The following is a 23,295-nucleotide window of genomic DNA, read 5'->3' on the forward strand; positions in this document are numbered from 1 at the left end:
TTACAAATATACACTTTTATAACGTTACAAATATACACTGCTGGCCTTTGGATTTGTTGAGGGGGTGGACCAAAATTTAATGATCCGGATCTGCGCCAAAGTATTCTTTTTAGTCAATGACTCTTACAGAAAAAAATCGGAGCATAAGATACTTTAAGTTCTTTTGTACGGCCAAAAGGGGAAAATGCGAGTTTTAAAAAGGGGTATAACACCCCAAAATAGACCCCCTGGATAGTCCGTTTTTAGTCGCCCGGTATTTATCGAACTGAAACTTTCTAGGTAAAGGATATTTCTGAAAAAAAAAATTACCGATTTTGGATTAAAGATATCTGGACCTATTAATTGTATGAGTGACTGAAATATTACTCCTTTGTTTTTGTAGTATATCGGGAAAATCTTGAAAGTTTTAGTAGGGAAATTACGAACTAAATTTACCAGAATGTTCATGTTGAAATTCCCGCAAGCAAAACCCAACATGCTACAGTCTCTGCCCTGAGGAACAAAGCTGACGGAAAGCCATGGGTTTTGCCTTCTGGATGATGAACAGCGTACGCTCCTTTCCTTCCAAGAGCCCTGGGAGTTGCCTCTTTCCGAACCATTACTGGACTACATGACTATCTACAGGCCCATTTACATAAAATCAACATGGCAGACTCTCCTCTCTGTGTGCTCTGTGAGGGGACTTCTCCAATGACAGGGGAGCATCTTTATAGTTGCTCCTCTTTTCATGATATTCATAATTGTGATGACTTCCAGGCCCTAACACCCTTTGAAGCCACTTCATTGTTATACTGGACAGCAAGACGCCTTATGTTTGAAAGAACGATGGTGGGCGTAATTAAAAAAATGTTGAAATTCTCAACTGAAAAAGACTTTTAGCGTTTCGTTAAATTGCACCCTGGCAAAGATTCGGAAGAAATTAATATTTTTGTCTCAAAAACTGTGCGTGATATGCGAAAGTCAAAGTTACTCAGAATCATTTATTAGAAGGAAGTATCTTGCATACAAAAATAACACAAACGAAAAGCACAAAACGTGCATTTCGCACCCAGGCAAGGAAAGTGAAAACTCTAAATCTTTGAAAAACGTACTATTGATTTTAAATCTAAATTTATTGTTCTCCCTTGCCGTGAAACTCGCACGAAAATAGCTAAAAAACCGGTTCGTGGTAAAACGATTGTGTAAAAACGATACCATTGGTGTAAAAACGATATAAATAGTGACATCATTAAATTTTCATAATTTAGAAGAAAAGTTTTTGAACTTTAATTATAGTGCATTATTCATTTAGTAAAGAAAAACTAACCAGTAAAACTTTTTACGCGAATTCAATTGCAATGTTCGAGGCTAAATCACTTAAAACTACCTTTTGCGTAAAACAGTTATTTTCTCCGTTTTTTTTTTTTTTTTTTTTTTGTCTCTTTCCTTGCCGGGGTGCGATATTTTGATGCAAAATTGATTACGTTTTCTTCTTTATATACGTATCATGCAACGTTATTATTCTTTTGAAAGGAAATTTGAATACTGTCTTGTAACTCTGCACTCAACATCCCGAATAAAACCGAAACAATAAACTACTGCTTAAGGGAGTTTTGAATTCCGTGGGAACGGGAAAACCCCCTTCCTCATGGCTGCAGGAAGTTGCAAAAATGGTGATGTCATACCTATCACTTAACACGACTTCTGCCTTCCGTTTATCGTGACTGCAATTTAGGCTTTACAAGAGAACAATAGAGCTCTACGGGCTATGATCATGAACAAAAAACAATGTAACTAGTTTTTCCCCCGAATATACAGAATTCATACTTCAAGATGAGTGCATTCTGGTAATAGAATTATTATGCATCTGAAAAATTCAAAACAAAAATCTTTCATTTAACTCGATACGTTAGAAATAAATTAGTTTGTTACTTTGAAATATTTTAGTTGAAAATCAGTTGTTAAAACTCGTTTTAGCCATACAAGGAAACTTTGCTTAGAATTACATAAAGGAATATAACACAACAATAACTAGGAAATGTTCAAACTTCCTTAATGCAAATTATTGGTTACAAGCCATTATAAAAATAAAACTAGAAAAATCTTGCATGTTACTTTTTTTTGTAAGGTTAAGTATAGAAACTGATGGAGTGAAGGTGAAATAAACATGTGAATCGAAGTTACAAAAGAATCTCTTTTTCAATGTAAAAGAAATTAGCTGCTGAAGATAGTTGGGAAATTATATTAGATAAATCATACATCCTCATAAATAATAGCAAATGATAGAGTAACCCGCATGTTTCAACAATGAAACTCGCGCCGCTGCATGATAATTTGCAACTCCAGAGCTTGAATACGCTACCTAGCGGTGATTAACAACACTAAAGAAAAAGGTAAAACATCCCGTTCCCTCGTGTTTTCTTTGGGAAAAATGTCAGGCTTCGGACAGTTTGCGGTGTAATGTAATTTCAGGGGAATAGAAAATAAAGAATGAAAATTACTGTAATTCATTAAGCTTCAAATCAAGTTCGGCATCTGTTTATTATACGTTTTTCATCCGCCATTAGACAGTGGCTGCAGCACCCCCTATAGTTTATTGGGGTTGCAAATATGTTTTTGTAATGTTTGACATGCAGAGAATAGCTTTCTGAAAAGCTGAACTCGATCCGGTGACTTAACTGCTTTACTGGTAAGACTCATTTCAAGTGAATGAAGTAATGTAAAAATGGTCAACAATTAACGCTACATCCTGGAGTTAAGGGTTAATCCACTGGAGTTAGGGTTAAAACTTAAAACTACCAAAGTATCACCAAACAGACAATGACTGCGTTCAAATTTAGAAGCACAGTTTCACCCATCATACCATGACGGGCGACTTTCTAGTTCCGGTATAATTGATAACAGAAAAATGAAATTAGTTTAAAATCATTGTTGCGTTAAAAGGGGGAGGGGGGATTACTGCAAAAATGTCTGTTTGCAAAAATGAGGGGTGGGGAGCACCACTTTGGCGCAATGGAAGTGATTTATTTATTGATGAAAGTAATTCTTGATGTTTTCAGATCAGATTGAAAAATAAACTGAAACACAAAAAGCTTTGGAATGTCTTCCCGTCACTATTTTAAATCTAAAATCCACGACTGCATAACGGATAAGCAAACATAAATTCATATTCTATTAATTATAATAACACTTAAAGCAGGAGTTCCCGATGTCGGTGCCGTGGCCTGGAGTACCGTATTTAGAGGCGAGAGGTACCGCGAAATGCCTCCGGCTGGAGGGGACTCCGTCCCCTGCTGGCTTCCCTCGCCTACCCTAGTTCGCCACCTGTGGTGGCGGTGGCCCAATGCCACCCGAGGCGGTTGACAATTCCTGATTTAAAAGTTTTTACCCTTTTATGTCCTCAGGACATCCTGGATGTCCAGCCAAACTAGGTGCTATGAAATAAAATTCTTCAAAGAGTGCCGTGAATAGGAAAAGCTTGAGCGACCCCTGACTGAAGTATATAATCTATTTTGAAATAACGCCACGTTTTGATAGAATTTGTACATTTTTTTAAAAATAGTAAATTTATTGTATAGCTTTTTATGAATATCAGAAAAAACTTTAATGACAAATAATAAAACAGGATACATTACGGGGATTTCGAAAGATGCTTCTCTGCGGTTAAGGTTATCGAGTTTCTACTACTTGAACGGACAGTGCGCCACTTTTACATCAAGGACATTTTTTTTACTTAAAAGCCTTGATGATATTATATGTTCAAGTACCATTAATTTTCGCAGAAAATTGCGCTTTTTACTCTTTATCAGAAGTTAGAATGAGGCAAAGATAATGCACGAAAAAAAATATCAAACATGCTCAAACATTCCTTTGGACATTTATGTTTCTACAAATTTCATGTTGCGGTTGAGATTTGCTTTTTCTTCAAACTACATGTTACTTTTCTTTTAACTGAGAATAGGAATGTTTAGGAGCACTCAATAAAGCATCCGTGCTAAGGTTTAAAAAGTATATTTTTCAAGCGCCGGTCAAGGATTCTGTTATGTATAAAACACAAAATTTAATTTTTTTTTCCAAAAACATCACGCTATATTCTAATTTACCACATAATGTTGGGTTCTTCTTTAATAAGTCTTCAGTTGAATAAGTTGACAGTATAAAATACATACGCTTAGCTTCAGTAAACTTTGCGAATCCGCTAATTGACGAAAAAATTTTAATTAGAAAGAAAATACTGCCCAAATAATGCATTTAACATTTAACTTAAATGATTCACTATGTTGCATTGTATTGTATTTGTTTAAAGGAAATTATTGAAATCCAACAATTATGCTCATTGCATGGAAAATTAATCCTTCCATCTAAAAAAAGTCCCTACTATCGGATTTTTTCAACAGTCTGCAACGCAAATTAAGTCGCAAAAAATAGTCTGAGGATAAACTAATATATTAAACCTAAATCGGCATTGTTAAATTTATTAGTGCATTGTATGTAGAATTCTATTCCACATCGAGCCATGTTAACATAATTTAATAAAAAAATCCTTTTCATTGTTTTACCAGGGTTAAAAGAGTGCGCACCCCAGACTTAACATGCACCAGAAAAAAAAAGTTTTTCCTATCTCCTGTAAAATTACCATAATGTGACTTCTGCACCTCAGAGCCAGAAGGACGAATTAAGAAAATCGAATCTGTTTTGTCAAATGGGCGCAAGTCAACTTACTCTGTCGACTCGAGCCCCCTTTTACATAAAGGGATTCATTTTACAATAAAGGAACAAGTCTATACAAATATTAAGTCCTTACACATAATAGAAATTTGTTCAAATTTGCTAGAAAAAAAAATATGCAAAGTGTTATATTGTGAAAAAGGGACATCTGGAAGTAACAAAACCTACAAAAACCAGGTTTTTGCGGGACACTTTTTTTAATGCCGTAAAAAAATGCAGAAAATTTCGCCGCCATTTTACTCTGTACCCAGATATTCTTTTAATGCCTTAACAAGAACATTTCAAGCGATGGACGGAAAAAAAAGAAAAAGCCTCAACAATTCAGTCTAACTTATTTTCACGCGTTTTAAGTAAAAACTTTGCACGGTAGAAAAAAAAAGTAATTAGTGTGCTAAATTGACCTTAGCTACCATTTTGACGGCCCTCTCAAATTCAAAAAGATGACATGCCACCAGCTCGGTTATCGTTTATTTCAGGCTCATGAGTCCATAACAAGAACGAATCTTCAGTCTCCGTATGGTATAACTGGGCTGTCAGTATATTGCGTGTTTTAGCTTTGGCTTAAGGGCGGTCACTTCACTGCTTAAAGTAATTTAAACTTTTTCCATTTGAGTTTTTTTTTTTTTTTCCTTTTTCAAAATGAAGAAACTTGCAACTGCTAAAAATCTTTAAAAATATAAATCCTATTATCCATTTCATTCTCGGAAGATAACCTATGTTCATGGAATTGAACACTTTTACGTTCCTTCCCTGTATTTATATATCCCTCCCCCTCTCCTCTTAAAAAGTATCAAGGAGTATTTTCCCACCTCGAAAAAAAAAATCCCCGCTGCATCTCATTATTGGAGTTATCAAAGGTATTCTTCACGAAATCTGTTCTCGACGTTGACTTAATCTTTTACAAACAGTTACTCAAATATTTCACCTCCAAATTATAAAAATTTTCGAGAGGAGAAAAAATAAATACAATTCTCAAAGTTATTTATGACAAATTTCGGAACTTAATACAAAAATTGCCTTACCGCTACAAATTCAGGTTTTAACTGCTCCTGTGCAAATAAGTCCACATTTTTCTTATTCACTTCGATGCCCAAATGGTTGGCCGTCATTAGAATAGCCCTGCATGGGCCGCTAGCAGGTAACAAATACAAATCGATCGGCATCTTTTCGAACGAAATTGAGATTTTAGCGAGCGACGACTGCGAACGTTCTTGACTGAGCTGAGAGCGAAAATGAGCGGACTTATAAAGGGAAGTGGCACTAATTTTTGGCGGAAATTAAAGTTGTAGTATTTGATGAGGTTCTGGCTTCGATTCGCGCAGACGAAAGCCAGGAAGCTTTCCCCGGGATGACGATTACAAGGTCGTGCGCTTTTCCAAGGTTGGCCTTGATTCTTGAATCTCGTGATATCGCTTGGCTTGGCGCTTGGCGCGTGTGGCGCGTGTATGGGGGCGTTCCTCTCAATTTTATCTTGTTTTGAATTTAATTTTCTTTTAACATTTAATTCGAGCTGGAAGACGTTACATGCAATGTATGAATGGCATAAATCGTTACCGTCGCATAAATTCAAATGAGGGTAAACGGCAGGTCTCTTATTTGTTACTTTGGGGGAAGGGAGGGGGGCATTGTAACCCCATGGCTTTAAAGAAATAAATGCATTTAGAAAACTGTAAGGTTTTTTTTTTTTTTTAAATAGAATGTTCATTGAGTACCTACACATTGTGGGGAGAGTGCTAAAAGATAACTTCAGTTTTTTCGTACTGCTTCGGAGAAAACTTAACAAATTACTGTTTTTTTTCCCCCACATATTTTTGGGATATGAAAATTTAATTTAAATATTACCTGCATTATTACCTGCATTAAAAATTCTAAATTTTATTTAACAAGTAATCTTTCCATCTTCTTTCGAACGAAATTTTTCAACGAAAATAAAACATTCTAATTTTCCAAATTTGCAAAAACCTAATAGCAGTGCTCGCTGCTCACGGGGCCGCCGAGAGCCAAGGCGGGGCCCCTGTCAGTTTAGTCTACAGACCCCCTTCTTAACATAAAACTTGAAAAATTTATACTACTCCGACTCCGAGCTGGGCCTCCGAGATTGGGACCCCCCCCCCCCCCCCCCTTCTGAAAACGTAGGTCATTTCATTTTTTTTTTCGGGAGAGGGGAAGGACAAAAGGCAAGGAAGGAGAAAGGAAAAGGTGGAAAAAAAAAACTACCGCATATATCGTTGCGCAGAGCAACAGTAAAATATCTTACAGTTGGTTCTGGGATTAGATGTCTTGTGGTTGCTTTGAGGCGACGTTATGTAATTTCTCAAAGCCAGGCGGGCAAGTCAACTGCTCCGTGTCCCCCCCCCCTTCCTCCCAAATCACGGGTCTTTCAGTAAGACAGGTCACTGGCGCGAATTCCTGAACGAACATGGAAATTCAAAACCAGAAAGATTACTTCTCGAAAAAAGAAAATTGCAAACGAGCAAAGAGAAAGAGGCGGCCAGGGTACAAAGCTTCCTTATAACATAACAAAAAACAGCTAAGCACATTCATAGAAACAAGTAAATTAAATTAACGATACAGATTTTCTCACAGATGCAATATGTACAATGGACATTACTTCTTTCTTAAATTTATATTGGACTAATATCTGGTAAAAATAATTTTCTTGCTTAAACCACCTAGTACAGAGGTTCCCATAGTAAACGCCGTGGCACCCAGGGTGCCGGAGAGAGACGAGGATATTTTGTGTTTTATTAACGTCGTTATCATTTATTACTTTTAAAATGGTGAACTTTTCATATGGCGCAAGCATTTTTATGCTTATAATTTTCAATAATATTTTCTCCAACTGGCAAATCTCCCTTTTTCTCTGCGAAAAGAACATGCACATCTTAATCCTATAATCGCATTAATAAATAATAACCTAAAACCTCAAAAAAGTGTATCAGAACCGTATCAAAATTCATTTTGCACTTTTATAAGTTTTTCATAAATTGAAATTCTGCTTAGTTATTAAATATGATATTTTCTGAACCGAGTTTTTTTACATGAACTTGTTGAGAGAAAAGTGGCTATTTTCACAAATAAATTTTGCTGACAGTAGAAGAAATTAAATGCATTTTACACTGAAGTGATGTTCTTTTTAATGTAAAAATGACTGAACCCCCCCCCCCCCCTTTCTGCACCAAGAAAATGAAGGCAAATGAAATATAGTTACTTTTTTCAATTTGGGAGTCTGATTCATTCTTTTATTTTCTTGAAATATAATTCAATTACGTTCATATCATTAAAGAAAATGTTATTTTTAACTATAGTGTGGAGCTTTTTAGCAAGGAAGGGGTACAGAGAGATGGATGCTAAACGCTTTATATTTCAGCTGGGTTCATAGTTATGATTAAAGAAAATATGAATGATCTACTTTTTGTCTTCATTTCTTTTTACCTATCGTGCGCAGTGGCGCCCAGAACCTATTGGGAGGGCGGAAATTCTCAATTTGTGGAATGGAACTCCAAATTTTGCCAAATAGAGCTCCAAAATTCGACGAATAATGACAATCTTGCCAAATATAACTTCAATTTTTACCGAATAATGTATTTTTACCGAATTGTCAGACAAAAGAACTTTTAACCCGAATAAGGACTTTTTGGGAGGTCACAGTGACCTCCCGTGACCTCGCATTGGGGTGCCTCTGAATCTATCTCGGGGAACTTCTAAGCTAAAATAGGAACGGAGAGATGGATGCTTCATGCTTTATACTTCAGTTCATAATTACTAATTATGCAATTCAGGTCATTTGTTATTGAAAAAAAAAATATGAATAATATGCTCTCTCCCCCTCCTTTCATTTTCTTTTTTAAACTATTGAACAGAGCTTATTTAGCATAGAATAGGTACACGCAAGGGCGGACTGGGTCCCTCGAGAGGGCGCCAACCTTGGCCTCCAAAGGGTGCAAAAAAAAAAAAAGCAAAACATTAAATAAAAATCAAGTGGGGGAAAAAACAATAGGACTCAGTATTATGAGATTAAAGAAAAGGAGGGGGGAGCGAAATCGCACAGGTTTGTGAAGGGGGGGGGGAATGTTGCACAAAAAAAAGAAAAAAGGTGTGAGGCTTGAGGGCACTTAGGCGGGCCGATGAGCCGGCGGGCTAATCCGTCCGGGTACAGGGAGAGAATAAAAGAGAAGTTTTATGCTTTTCCACTGTACTCACTTTCAAGTACTCCGGCTTCAACTGATCGCCAGCCATTAGGTTGACTTGCTTCACGTTCAAGTCTAATCCAAGGTACTTGCCGGTCATCAGTACTGACCGGCACGGGCCGCTGGCGGGAGCGATGTACACGTCGATGGTCATGTCTGCCGATTCTTGAGTCTTGTCGACAACTGAACTGCACGAACCCAGGGTGCTTTCTCTCGATAACCCCGATTAATTTATACGGCCCGGTATCAGTAGATTCTAGAATGTGATTGGAGCAGGGCGCAAACAAGGCCACGGTCTTGGAGAGAGGTGTAAGAGTCCACAACAGCCACGTCACTCTGATAAGGGGAATGAATGAATGTTCCAAGGCTTCTTTTTCCCCCGGTTGTAATTGGGGTTACGAACAGACGGTGGCGCTCGTAACAGGTTCCGTTAGTTTTGTTTCGCTTTGGTGGTTGCGTAACTTTAGCCGAAATAGAACAAAAAGTGATCAAAGAACCTTTTCCTGCTCTTTGCAAAGTTTTGGAAACTTTTCTCCTACTGTGTTGATTTTTAAAAATTGTGTTCTTTTGCAATCTTTCGGCTGAATCAACATTTTGGAAACTAAACTCCAACTTAAGCAATAAATAAATACCTAGTCTAGGAATAACAGGAGAGATCCCACGTTGTTTAGCACAAAGAAGCAGATTAGAGAATACACGTGTTTCGGGGTTTCAAGGAACCCCTCTTTCAATTCAAAGGTATGAGCTTCTACATGTAAAGACATCCAGTAATATAAAAGCCAATTAGCTTTTAATGGATTTGAAACTATGCTCCAACTGTTTTGATTGAAAAAAAATATGTCCTAATGCAAGGGTGCTCCCCCCCCCTAAGGGCAAGGGCGCATCCCCCTCCAATATCGTGGCGACCCCCTATAAAAAAAGCAATAGTCCCCCCCCCCCCAATATGAAAAATATCCCTCAAAACACCCCCTCCTCCTAAAAATTTCAATGGCGCAGTCAGCGCCATGACCCCCTCTAGGTGGGCACCCCTGTCTAATGCCTTCTTTAGGCTGATTCGGCATTTTGGAAACTATTCTCCAACTGCGTTGATTTTTAAAAACTTGTGTTCTGATGCCTTTTTTTGGCTGATTCATCACTTTGGAAACTAAACTCCAACTATGTTGATTTTTTTTTTTTTTTTTTTTTTTTTTTTTAATGTGTTTGGATGAACCAGCATTTTTGATACTATATTCTCTAACTATAACCTTAGTAAACAACATAGATGAAATCTAAATCTATAAATTGATTGCAGACACGTATTTCGGGGTTTCTCGATTTTTTTAAAAAATGTGTTTAATGCCTTCCTTTGACTGAATCAGCGTTTTGGAATTTTAGTAAAAGCTGTGTCAGAAATTAGACAGAAAAGAAAAAAATATAACATAAATTCAAAAATATTGATGCTATTTGATCCTGATGTATATAGTTGTTCTTACTTGGTCTAAACGAGAAGATCTGCCCCCCCCCCTCCTTTAATGAAAAATTTTTGGAAATGCCCTTCATTTTTTTCCATCTACTAAGGATTTTGAAAAAACGCAAATTTCAAATTTCGTAAAAATAAATGTATAAAAAAAAAGCGAAAAATTGCGACTTTAAAATAGAGAATTTTTAAATATATTTTATTTTTCACTTTTATTACCCATTACTTTTTCTCAGTGGTGCCCGACGTACAGCCCGTGAACCATCTGCCAGTTTTTATGGAACCAGTTCTCCATCTGCATTATCTTGAATTTGAGGACCAGTATCCTGGGAAGCAATAACGTTGGCATCAAGAAATATATAATTTTCAAATGCTTCTCTAGAATTTTTTTTTTTTTTTTTTTAATTGGCCGTCATTACCTGTACTCAGAATTTATGACTCATCTATTACTTGAGGTTGACTCCAGAATGCGAAAGGAATTTCTCCAAGAAAGGATAAGTTGAGGTATGAGTCGATGGAAATTGTATGAATCACAAAAATATTGCTCGCTTGAAGCGAGGTGTGCTCGTTAAAAGCGAGTTATGCTCTCATAGATTCAACATAGTACCAACTAAATCAGTCCAATTTCCTCGCTAAATCTAAGTTCTCGTAAAATCAGGGCTCGTTATAAAAGAGTTCAACTGTACTGAATTGCTTATTCACTGTATTTTTTACTTAATTAATTGAATTGTTTTTATGAGGTATTTTATGCCCTCCCAAAGTACTTTCCTTCTTCGGCCACCTTTGATACGAAAAACGTAAATAATTTGCATTTTTATTCCAGGTAACGAATTTTCATTGCGCTTTTCGAAGTTCATATGCATTTCCTTAATTTTTCTCTTGAGGATGCTTTTTATTTAATTCTTTAATAAAATTCCAAGCACTTTTAACAGACTATTTACGTTTTAGCGAAAAATTGCATTTTTTTGGGTTTAATGCGCAGAAAACAATCACGACCAAAAATGGCGGACGGCGTGCGATTCTTCCTTCAAATTAACACTTTGTGAAAATCTCGATTGCAATATCTGTTTTTTTTTTTTTTTTCTTGCTTTTTTTTTCAAATTACAGCTAAATGTAAAGAGCTGAGCTACTATTACAACTAAAAAATGCAACAAGGACTAGTGTAACACATAAAGTAAGACAATTTAATATTTGCTTCCTAAGACAAATATTTAGAAATCTAAAAAATTCTACAATTTTTAACGTTTACGAAACATTACAGTAAAAAAGTTTCACGCAACCAAAGTATGTATTTACTGCAGTGGGAAGATTAAGCGCAGTATCTGATGCAGAAATGAGTTTTTGTGACGCTTGAAGAAACGCGTTTTTGATCTAACGATGTTGGAACTTACGTTTTTTTCTTCCGTGCTTTATTTTCAGCGAAACCAAGTAGTTGAGATTGTACAATAGAGCCAAAGTACAATGTATGACTAAAAGGCAAGAAAAAAAATGCAGTTCCTACGCTTTACCTTCTCACGGCAATTTACAAGTAAACAAAGCGATTTTTCCATTGAAAAATCTTTGATATGATAAATAAAATTATTTCAATAACTAAGAAATATAGAATTAAATTTGCAGCTTACACTCTTTTCCCCCCTCCCCTAAGTTATTTCAAATGTAAAGGGTGCATCAGTACAGCGCTTACAGACTTTCAGGGAGATAGAGTACACCTAGACGATGGGAAAACACATAGCAATGCATGATCGGAAACGCTTTCTTGACGCGGTAGTGACGACACAAATCACCAAAAAGACAAGACACGAATAAAAGAAAAAAAACATGTTTATTATCCTTAGTACAGCAAAAAAACTCTGAAAAAAGAACACAAATGAGCCAATGATCGTCATCGAAGTAAGTGTTCGAAATTACGATCCCAGGCCGTGATGCATGCCTCAAATCTCCGGCACATTGAAGATCGAACGTTGAAGCGAGCGCGGCAACAAAAATCGCGTGTGCGCGTGCCCCGTCATCTGATGCTTCGGTTTAAGTAACGACTCCATCGTGGACACCAGACAAAAACTTACCAGCATTTTTACTGTATTAAAAATAATAAACATGTTTTCTCCTCTAATTCATGCCCTGTCTTTCTTTTGCTTTGTGTCGTCACTACAGCGCTATAGCGTCAGAAAAGCATTTCCGACCATGCTTTGCTATGTGATTTCTCATCGTCTAGGTGTATTCTATCTGCCATGAAAGTCTGTAAACGCTGTACTGATTCACCCTTTATATGTAAGTTTTTACTGCAATGCATGGTTTCGTCAATTATTGCATTTTCAAATGCCATGGGTCGTTTCCAAAATTTTAAAAGCATTTTTTTCTGAAAGAGCATGCTTAAAAACATAGGATCTGACAATTTTTTGATAAATTTGTTTACGTTTAATATTTTTTTAAAATTACTTAAATTGGAACGCTTTCATTGTTAACGGCTTCTGCCGATGACATCACAAATGACAACCTTTTGCCATCTAGTATGCAAATTTTCAATCTCGGATAGATAATAATCAATTATCAATCAATAATTTTTGGAGCAAAATATAGGGAAATGGCATCTGGGATACAAATTAAATTTTCTTGTTTTTGTCTCATAGAAAGAGTTTTAGCAATCGGAAGAAAGGAAAATCAGATGGTACAACCTGTGGCGAGAATATTTTCACTATTATCAGCAGAAAAGAAGTGATCCTGATAATGTAAGACCACACTGCTCAAGGCGAACCCTTAAAAAGCTCATCAGCTGTTGGTGGGCTGCTTCACCTACCATACTAACCTGACATTGCACCATCTGATTTCTCTTTATTCTGATCTATTTGCGGCGAAAAAACGTGAAAAATTTCCCCATAACCTCCAGATGTTTTGCTCAAAAACCGATGAATTTCTATCTATGCGGCAATTGAACATTTGGGTACTACACTGCAAAATATTGTTGATAACGAGGGTAATTACAGCGTTGATTAAAAACAAAAACTTTAAATAATTTATTTGCTTGAAAAAAAAACCGGCAGTACACTCTGTTCCCCCAATACTTATGAGTTTCAAAATGGAGTTTTACCAGCAATCTATTACTTTCTCAACCAGTAATCAAAACTTATGAATATTTCTTACAGATTAATTATGTAATTAAGAGTAGTACTCTATCTATGAAAATCATAATCGTAGTTGAAAATTTCTCACTTTTTCAAAAGGATTTTTAACATACCTTAACAAATTCCGGCTTTAACTGGTCACCCGCCATCAAATCCATTCCTTCTCTTTTCAGATCAATTCCAAGATATTTTCCCGTCATTAATACTGCTCTACATGGACCACTAACAGACGTCATGTAGAATTTTATAGTCATTGCTGTAAAGTCTTGTGTTTTGCTCGCAACTGAACTGCACGAACCCAGGTTGATGCGTGATGGAACAGCACTTCCAATGTAAAAATAACTGCAAGTCTAAAAATATCTTCCAGAATAGAATAATTTCTTCTCTAATTGCTTTGAATTCCTCGGGATTGTTCCGAAAAAAGCCTTCATCGAGCAACAGAAAGTTTAAGAACTAACAATGATCGGGGACACTTTCTTTTTGTCTAAGTATTGATTATGAAACTAGAATAGATGGCGCTGAATTTTGTTTCCATGGTTCTCGCCATTTGTTGCGTGCTTTCATGTTCATCAACACGTGGGATTTATTAGAATATTGACGGTGAGAAAATTACATACGTCCGTCATATTCTTGGGCTGTACCCCGTGGGGGGTCTCTTTGCTTTCAGCAATACTGCAAATCCGTTATTACAAATGCATGCAACGCAGGCGTGATTTGGTGCTGGAACACATCGGAAAGCCGTTCCAGTATCGCTTTTCTGAAAAAGTAATTTTCTCTTTCACATTAAATTGATCTTGACTCAACTGGCGTTTCGGTACAGCCAAATGCCCATACCTGGGATAGTACCCTAACTTGGGACATTTTGACTTTTTTTTTTTTTTGAGTGCTTGTACAGTACACCTGTCAGTATTCCACCTGTAAATAAATGGTGTTATGGGATAAATGAAAAGTTATCTTTTGAGTTGATAAATATTAAACTTTCATGTTTCAGCTTTATTGGTAAGTTCGATTAGTTTGAAAGTTCTGACAAAATATCAGATTTTTAAGCATGAATATAACTTTGATTACCTACGTTAACTGAGTAGCATCAGTTTGAAGTTTTGTCACAATATACTTGTGCCTTATTTGTGCACATTTATTTCCACTTGACAAATTCCGTTTAACAGTGAAATTGCAAATACGCTCCATACTTGGGACACTGCCCCAAGTCCGGTAGCAGCAACAGCACGACGCTACACTGCGACATGCGTCGCAGAGTCTTGAGAAAATCTGCAACTATTTCTCAGTCGAGGGAGAAAAAAGCTAAAATTTTTAAAGAAAAAAAAATATTGAATTTTATAGTAATGAAGACTTGTACCATATTTTCTCGGATATAATCCACAAGTTGTATGTACTTGTATTGACATCTTATTTTTAATCATTTATCGGTGCTGATTTAGATTTTACGATTAATCTATTCTCGGTTTATCTGGCAGACTATTACTTGATTTTTAATCTGCTTCTCAGTCTACTAAAACAATTCTGCTGCCAGAGCTTCGAATTTGGGTACAAAGGTAGAAAAAAGTGTCAACGAAGAAAAGTTAGTAAAAACAATTGTATAACTGTACGAAAGAAATTTCTTGTTAAATGTTTTTTAGAAATGATAAGTATTCGGACGAAAATAAATGTGTCATGCCGTTACGGAATAGGAAATTTGTCATTGGTGAAAAATCGGAATCTGCCAACAAACAAAATAGTCTTTTCCAACTACTTCAAACTTTAGTTCTACTGATAACTAATGAAAATAAGTCTCAAAGAAAAGAGGAGACCAATTTATTTGATGTGAATTTCCGGCATAATGAAGCAATAGAAGTGAATGCAAAAGGATGAGGAGCATAGAACAAAAGAATCAGCTGCATGAGGAATTAGTTGGGCTAACTAATACGTATATTCTTTGAAATGTAGAGACGAACGCGGACTACATTCAAAAGAATGAAAGACTTGAGAGACAATCAATAATTTCAGGCGCAAGTTATACACCCTTATGCAAATTAATTGAAACAAAATATTTTTTCCATTAATTTTAAAATCATTCCAAGTATTTTTCACCAATCAAACTAAAATTTGTAAAAATATTTATGGGATGATTAAATTTTTTACCTGACATCAAATTGCTCCAATCAGGGGAGTTTTGAGAGCACATGTGCAGGAATTTCTGAAGAAGAAAGCTGCAGCTATGATCACGTCAGTAGAGATTTCACCATCGTCTGCGATGGATGTGACACCGCGAAAGCGTACAAAGATTGTTGCTCTTTTCGAACGCCTATAGAGAGATTTCAAAGATAGTTGGCCTTAGTACTGCAACTGTGAGACGAATTATAAAACAAAATAAGGAAACAGTATCCATATTTCCAAAGCGGAGAGGGAAATGTGGCCGAAAATCGAAATAACACCAATAAATGACTTTTTTCTATTTATTTATAGTAAAAAAGACCCTCGAAAGACTGGCGCAGCATTTAATAGAGATTCAAAAGAGAGTGGAATAAATATTAACCCATCTACTGTTCGGAGGAGCCTTTTTGCAGCCTATCGGCCGATGAAGAAACAGCTTCTGACCCAACGAATGAAGAAAACGCACTACTTGTGGGAGTTAAAACGACTGATGTGCGCATATCACATAACTTCCTTTCACTCCAATTTTAATGTCATTTTCCCATTATTGGCAATTTTAATGTGATTCAATAGTTTACTCTCTAAATATCACCACCAGTGGCCAAATTGAAACCAGATTTTAAAAAAAAATAGCCAAATTTGTCGCCACGTTGGCGAAAAACTTGGCGACTAAAAGACTGGCGATATATCGCCAAGTGTCCACCAAATTATAACACCACTTGAGTATACATCGAAATTAACAGTGATTTCCCCCCCAAAAAGGGTCAAAAGATCCCTTTAGAAACACCCGAATGCAACCAAAAGGGGAGGTGCACAACTAGACCCTACTAGAAGTCTGCGTACTAAATTTCAACTTTCTAGGACTTACCGTTATTGAGTTATGCGACATACATACGCACATCCGCAGATATGCACATACATACATACGTACATACAGACGTCACGAGAAAAGTCGTTGTAATTAACTCGGGGAATGTCAAAATGGATATTTCGAGTATTTATACGTTCTTAGGCTCTTATCCGCGAGTGCACGAGTTTAAAAAAAAAATTCAACATTAATTCGGGGGTGAGCAAAATGGAAATTAAGGCCGAATTTTGAGTGAAATTTTTTTCGCGAATACAATACTTTCTTTTTTACTTCCTTTTACAAAAAAGGAAGTATTGTATTCGCGAAAAAATTTTCACTCAAAAATCGCCCTTAATTTCCATTTTGCTCACCCCCAAATGAATGTTGAGTTTTTTTTTCGATTCGACCACATGCGGAAAAGTGCCTAAGAATGTATAGACACGCGAAATATCCATTTTGACCATCACCGAGGTAATTACAACGACTTTTCTCGTGACGTCTGTATGTATGTGCGTATGTATGTGCGTATGTATCTCGCATAACTCAAAAATGGTATGTCCTAGAAAGTTGAAATTTGGTACATAGACTCGTAGTGGGGTCTAGTTGTGCACCTCCCCTTTTGGTTGCTTTCGGATGTTCCTAAGGGGGTCTTTTGCACCTTTTTGGGGGGAAATCATTGTTAATTTCGATGTAAACTCAAGTGGCGTTATAATTTGTCGGACACTTGGCGATATATCGCCAGTCTTTTGGTCGCCAAGTTTTGTCGCCAACTTGGCGACAAATTTGGCGGAGTTTTTTTTTTTTTTTGGTTTCAATTTGGCCATTGTTGGTGATATTTAGAGAATAAATATTGAATCACATTAAAATAGCGAATAATGGGGAAATGACATTAAATTGGAGTAAAAGGAAGTCATGTGATGCACACATCAGCTCGTTTTGTAAAAGGAAGTAATAAAAGAACTGAACTGCTGAATATTGAAGGAAAGTTCTATTTAGCGACGAAAGCAATTTCACTGCCCTAGGCCAAAAAACTCAACAAGTGTCGAGATCTCCAGCCGAAAGAACATGAACCAATTTCTAAAATACCCCCAAAAGAATATGTTTTGGGGTTGTTTCGGTTACGATGGGGTTGGTTCCTTGCAGCCTGTTTAGGGTATGATGTGTTATGAGCAATATATTACCATTCTGGAAAAAAGGGTTTTACCAGAGCTGAAAAAACTATGCACAAATGGAACGAGGATTTTCCAGCCGGATTTAGATCGTTTGCATTCTTCCAAAATGGTCACGAAATTCATGTCTGAGAACCAAATTGAGACATTGGAATGGTCTTGGAACTTTTCTGACATCAAGGCAATTGAAAATCTTTGGTATACAGGCTAGAATCGTCTATTACATACGAACTGTTTAATTATGGAGAAGCCAAAAACTGCTCTAATTCATGTTTGGGCCAATGACCAAAACATAAATGATTGTAAAAAAATGGTGGATTCCCCGCCAAATCGTGTCCAAATGTTAGTAAAAAGTTCAATACATTATATTATGCACTAAAAACTTCTGATTTTATATAAATTTAAACAAAATACCATTTTTTGTAGTTTTCTCGATTTTTCAAGTTTGTTTCAATTAATTTGCACAAGGGTGTACATTCTAAAACTTGTGAAAGAAAACAAGACCGTATTATTTCTATGTAACGTTTTTTTCTTCCATTTATTTAACTGTAAAATAAACTTGTATGTTATGATAATAGTTGTTTCAAGGTGTTATTTAGTGCATACATGGAGAAAAAAATGTTAAGTATTCCAAGCTATGGAGGAGGATTCCTAACTTGTTACAACATTTTTTTTTTCTCTTGTTTCATTTTTGATATTTTAAGGGATATATCTACACATCTGAATCATTTTCTGAGGCATAGCACAAAGTTCCCCCATCACAATGGTTCTTCTTTGAAATTGATGTAGAATAACTCGTTCAAATTGAAATCATATGGTAACAAAAGGTAAAAGTTCAAATCTATCCCAAGTATGGGCACTTGACTGTACTGAAAATTTACGAATTCAATATCTGATGCAAAGATTTATTGCCCCCAGGAGAAAATATTGTTTGCGATCTTGGGCATTTCTAAAAATAATTATCTTTTTATGATTGACATGGAAGCTGTTATCTGAACTTGATGCCCTGAGAATTTTCATGCATTATTTAAAAAATGCATTCGATAAGCTTTAAGAATAAAAGCAAGAGAAAAAGAAAGAAAGAGATCCCTAACATTGTACATTGAAATGAAATCCTACTTGTCCCCCATGGTAAAAAGCCCTACCCAAGTCACTTTGACCACGAAAAGGCACAGGGTCGTTAGTCATTCCGTTACGTCTGGCGACGCTAATTATTAAGAATCGATATGTATCTTAGATATTTCATTGGCAATCAGTCTTATGCCATCTATCTCCCTTCGTTCTTTATCTAGGAGCATAACAGCTTTTGTCCCAATTCTTCCCTAAATGGGACAACTAACGTTTTTCATTCAGAGGCATTCTTCTGTATAAAACCAAAACTTGACTAAGATCCATAGCAGATCTGGAGATCAATGGCATTCAAATATTTTCTTTTATATTTCTTTTAAATTCAATTCGAATAAGCGAAAAGGGTATTGAAATGCATCGAACGATTACATCAGAAAGAAGTTTAAAATTTCTTCCTTGCCTTAGTTTGAGGAAATCACACATAAAAGTTATTCATATAAAAGAGCTTTTGAGAAGCTTAGATCAAACTTGAGTATAATATCTAAAATTGTCTGAAATTCATAATTTATTTCGATTGGGATTCTGTATGTCAAAAATGAAATAATGGAACAGATATTAATCTAAATCATTAATGTCTAAATACGCCATCATTAGATTTGCATTTTTTTTTTTTTATATAATCATTATTTTTATTTTACCCCTGATACCCTCCGTACCTGCCATTTCTAGTTTAGCCGGAGGAAGGGTACCAGTGACTGTTAAAAAACAGAAAACGCAACTTGCTAGAAACTGTCTTTGTTTTAAACAAAAAAAAAAGGATTTTGTCGATTCAACCGTAAACTTGTTCACGGATTAGATTGTTTCTTTTCTGCTGTTCAGGAGCTGAAAAGTAACATAGCTTGTTGCTAAGTGATATTACAAGACTTGTTTCGAGCTTGGAGTAACGATTGGGTGAAGACCAAGCTTTCTTACGAAACTTCACGCTCGGGAAAACTTATTCATTGATTATGGATATTTTCTCACCGAAATTCATTAGGGACAGGAAAACTTCTATTCTGCTAATTCTGTGCGAATAATGGGGTCGTTTCCGAAATTTTATACATATTTTTTTTTTAAAGAGCATGCTTAAAAACATAGGATTTGACCATTTTTTAAATAATTTGACGAAGTTTAATATTTTTAAAAAATATTTTAAATGGTGCGTAGATTTATTTTTTTTCCGCTTCTGCGCATGATATCACAAGTGATGAAATGCCATTCACTGATGCCATTAGTGGAGGGCACAATATTTAATTCGCTTCTGTACTCAAATGTACTGGCAACGATATGGTTGATAGCAAGCGTAGAGCGCAATATTTAATTCGCTTCTGAATTATCATACCGTGAAAACGCGGTAGACAGCAGCGTAAGCATTCAGCTCACCAGTGGAGTAGCGTGCCAAAGTTCATCACTTATGACGTGATAAAGATCAAGCCTTATTTGAAAAATCGGATCTAAAAAAAAATAATTAAAAATTAAACGTTTCGATTTCAAAAGAGTTTGTTCGCTCCATGTGCTCCCCCCCCCCTCCCCCCCCCCCGCTCATTTTATCAATTTCAGTGACTAAATGTAGTACTTTTGACTGATGGAAGCAACCCCATTATGGCAATCAAACTTGGTTTATGTTACGAATTACTAGGTTGTTACTATATTGCCCCTACAGATGTTGAGTTGTTCACTTCCCTGATTCCATTTTAAAGTATAAAAAGAAAAAGAAACTAAACTGCTTCCTGCGTATGTACTGACTTTTATATGTATTTAAGTTTGAACTGTGTCACCAGAAAAGAAACAAGAATGTAAATAAAATTTAAATAATGAAGTTGTTTCAAACAAATGAAAAATTTCACTATCAACGTAGGCAATCAATTAATTTTGTTTCGCAAAAAAAAAGATACAATTCAAATTTTTTCCAATTAATGCAAGGGCCTTAGTGTTGACATGGGAGTCGAGTCCTGTTTTACAATGTTTTTTAAGGGGTTACAGTACTTCAAAAATGATGAAACGATCAAAAAAAATTTTATTGCTTATTTCAAAACTAAAAACTATTCTGAACACAGGGAAAAAGTTTCATTGCTTTGGTTCAAATATTTAAAAAGTTATGAGTGGATTTAGGACATGCTCGCTATGTGTTCTTATGCAAAAAAAAAAACTTTAAATTGCTTTTTCTCGATGATGGTTTTTTTTTGTGCTTTCATGTCATTAGAATCCCTAAGGATTTTTTTCTATTAAAGATACAGCTTTAAAGTAATACTTTTTGCAATTAGGATAACATATCTGACAAAACTGTGCATTGGATAAGCATTTTATAAATTACTCAAATGTTTAAAGCATGTTAAACCTTTAAAAACCAATTTAAAAAAAACATTGATGTTTTACATAATTAATCACAGAAAATTTTCTAATAAACTCATAAGCTAATGAATGTACAGATTTTTAGAGACGGTTATAGTGATCGTTTAGCAAAAAACTTTTTTTTTATTAGTGCAAAAATAAAAAAGCCTTAGGGATTTTAAAAAATTCAAATTTTCCTCAATTTTTTGAATTTTTAAAAAAAGTAGGCAGTATTTTTAAATTTTGAAAATAAATTATTGTTTAAGAAATAAGTATGCATTTTATGGTTTCAAAGAAATATATAATTTATTTAAATTTAAAAAAAATGTTTGAAAGGTACTGTGACCCCCTTAACAGTCTTGATATATTTTATAGTTCGTAGAGACACCTCTGTCTAAGGGACATTTTTTCTGTCCCTTTGAATAAGGACCTCCATGTAATTGCCTCAAATAAATGGAAACTGGGATAAAGGGCCAGTTTCTGAGAAACATTGCAAAAAAATAATAGATGAAAGATGAATAAGAAGTACGTGAAATACACCGCCAGCTCAGTCATTTCCAGCCGAGGACTGCAGTTTCGTGCTTATTAGCACTCATCAGCCCGGCATAGGAAAGTGACTGAGCTGGAGATGGAAAACCTCTTAAGGAAGCCAAGAGTGCCAAACAAACTGGTAGCTAATACAGAATTAGCACTGACCAGACGAGTGACCGCAGCAATGGTTCGGTTCAACTCGAATTTTGAAGGCAAGGCAGTTATATTCAGTAAGTTACCTTACTAAAGCAGAAATACGTGAAATACAAATATGTGTATACAAACATACAATGCGTGGTAATTTACTGAATATACCTTGCCTTGCGTTCAATCTTCGAGTTGAACGGAACCATTGCTTCGGTCACTCGGCTGGGCTGCTAATTCTGCATTAGCTACCAGTTTGTTTCGCACTCTTGGCTTCCTTAAGAGGTTTTCCATCTCCAGCTCAGTCACTTTCCTATGCCGGGCTGATGAGTGCTAATAAGCACGAAACTGCAGTCCTCGGCTGGAAATGACTGAGCTGGCGGTGTATTTCACGTACTTCTGCCTTAGCCCTGGCTATAGGTGGTATCTTACTGTGAATATGAATAAGAAGTATTGAACTTGCTAAAATTCGGGGTTCTATTTTTGTCTACAAATTAACAGTTGACAGTCTGACATTAGCATGAACAATGAAGCAAGTACAGTCTAAAATTCTTGCTGAAATCTACAAGCTTGGTTTTCATTCTCATATGTGTGCTCAGCGCCGACAGATACAAAACAAGATTTGCATAGTCAAAATTTGAAGGGTGAGCTGCAAATTGTAATTTGCATTGTATTGAATTCCAAATTACTTGACATCAAACAAATCCATGTAACGAATTACTTTAAAATAATTTCTGCAAGTTGCAAATTTTGCTGCAGCAAAATTTTGATTCAATTTTAATTTAAAAAAATTTAAATGTGAATAATATTGACATTTTTTTAGTAATGAAATATTTTCAGTATTTAGTTAATAGTTTATGTTTATTATAAAACTATACTGAGTTTTATAATAAACATAATAGACCTTGCAAGACCTTGTATGCATCAAATCATCAGGGACACATCTATCAAGGGACAAAATGTCCACTCCTTTAGTACCCCTTATTGGAAAATTTTACTGTATTTATCGTGCACTATTATTTTCATTTTAAACAGTATTTGAGAAACTTAAAGATCTGGAAGTAGGAAAAGATCAAAAAACAATTGATTCTCATAAAATACCTTTATTTTAAAATGAAACATTATAGTTAACTGCCTAGCTGCTATAGCTAGCCTGATCTAACTTCCGTTCTCCACTATCTTCTCGTACCCTAGTTACTCACGTGAGTAGAAAAAGACAATTACTCAATGAAACAGATATGTACTTCATTATCTCATGACTCATTCAATCAACGAGCAGAACTCAGGGGCTCAAATTTCTCTGACCCATTTCTACCTCATTTTTACTTGATGAAAAGTCGCGCAACGTTTCATCATCGGTGTCACTTGATCATTAAAGGGTTACGCATGTTGCTTCGTAATAAAAGTGTTATGTGCACATATATATTTAAACGCAGGATTACCTAGAGCACTAGTGTGTGCCTCTGAAAATAGAGGAGGAATGGAAATTGACATGTTTAGCAGGGTCACTGGTGACCTCCCAAAAATGTCCCTATTGCTTTTA

General features: G+C 35.7%; 1 protein-coding gene across 1 annotated transcript in view; it reads right to left on the bottom strand.

Annotated features, from left to right (window-relative positions):
* The window catches only part of LOC129220944 (uncharacterized), a 53,345-nt gene extending 44,147 nt beyond the window's left edge, over window positions 1-9,198 (bottom strand). The window contains exons 1-2 of the mRNA XM_054855378.1: window positions 8,911-9,198; window positions 5,730-5,972 (exon numbers count right to left, since the gene is read on the bottom strand). Of these exons, the coding sequence (XP_054711353.1) occupies window positions 5,730-5,972; window positions 8,911-9,051 (384 nt within the window). The 5' untranslated portion in view covers window positions 9,052-9,198. The remainder of the gene's footprint in view (window positions 1-5,729; window positions 5,973-8,910) is intronic.
* Window positions 9,199-23,295: the final 14,097 nt, after the last annotated feature.

The sequence above is a fragment of the Uloborus diversus genome, chromosome 4, assembly GCF_026930045.1.
Source record: "Uloborus diversus isolate 005 chromosome 4, Udiv.v.3.1, whole genome shotgun sequence".
In the NCBI taxonomy this organism is placed as follows: domain Eukaryota; kingdom Metazoa; phylum Arthropoda; class Arachnida; order Araneae; family Uloboridae; genus Uloborus; species Uloborus diversus.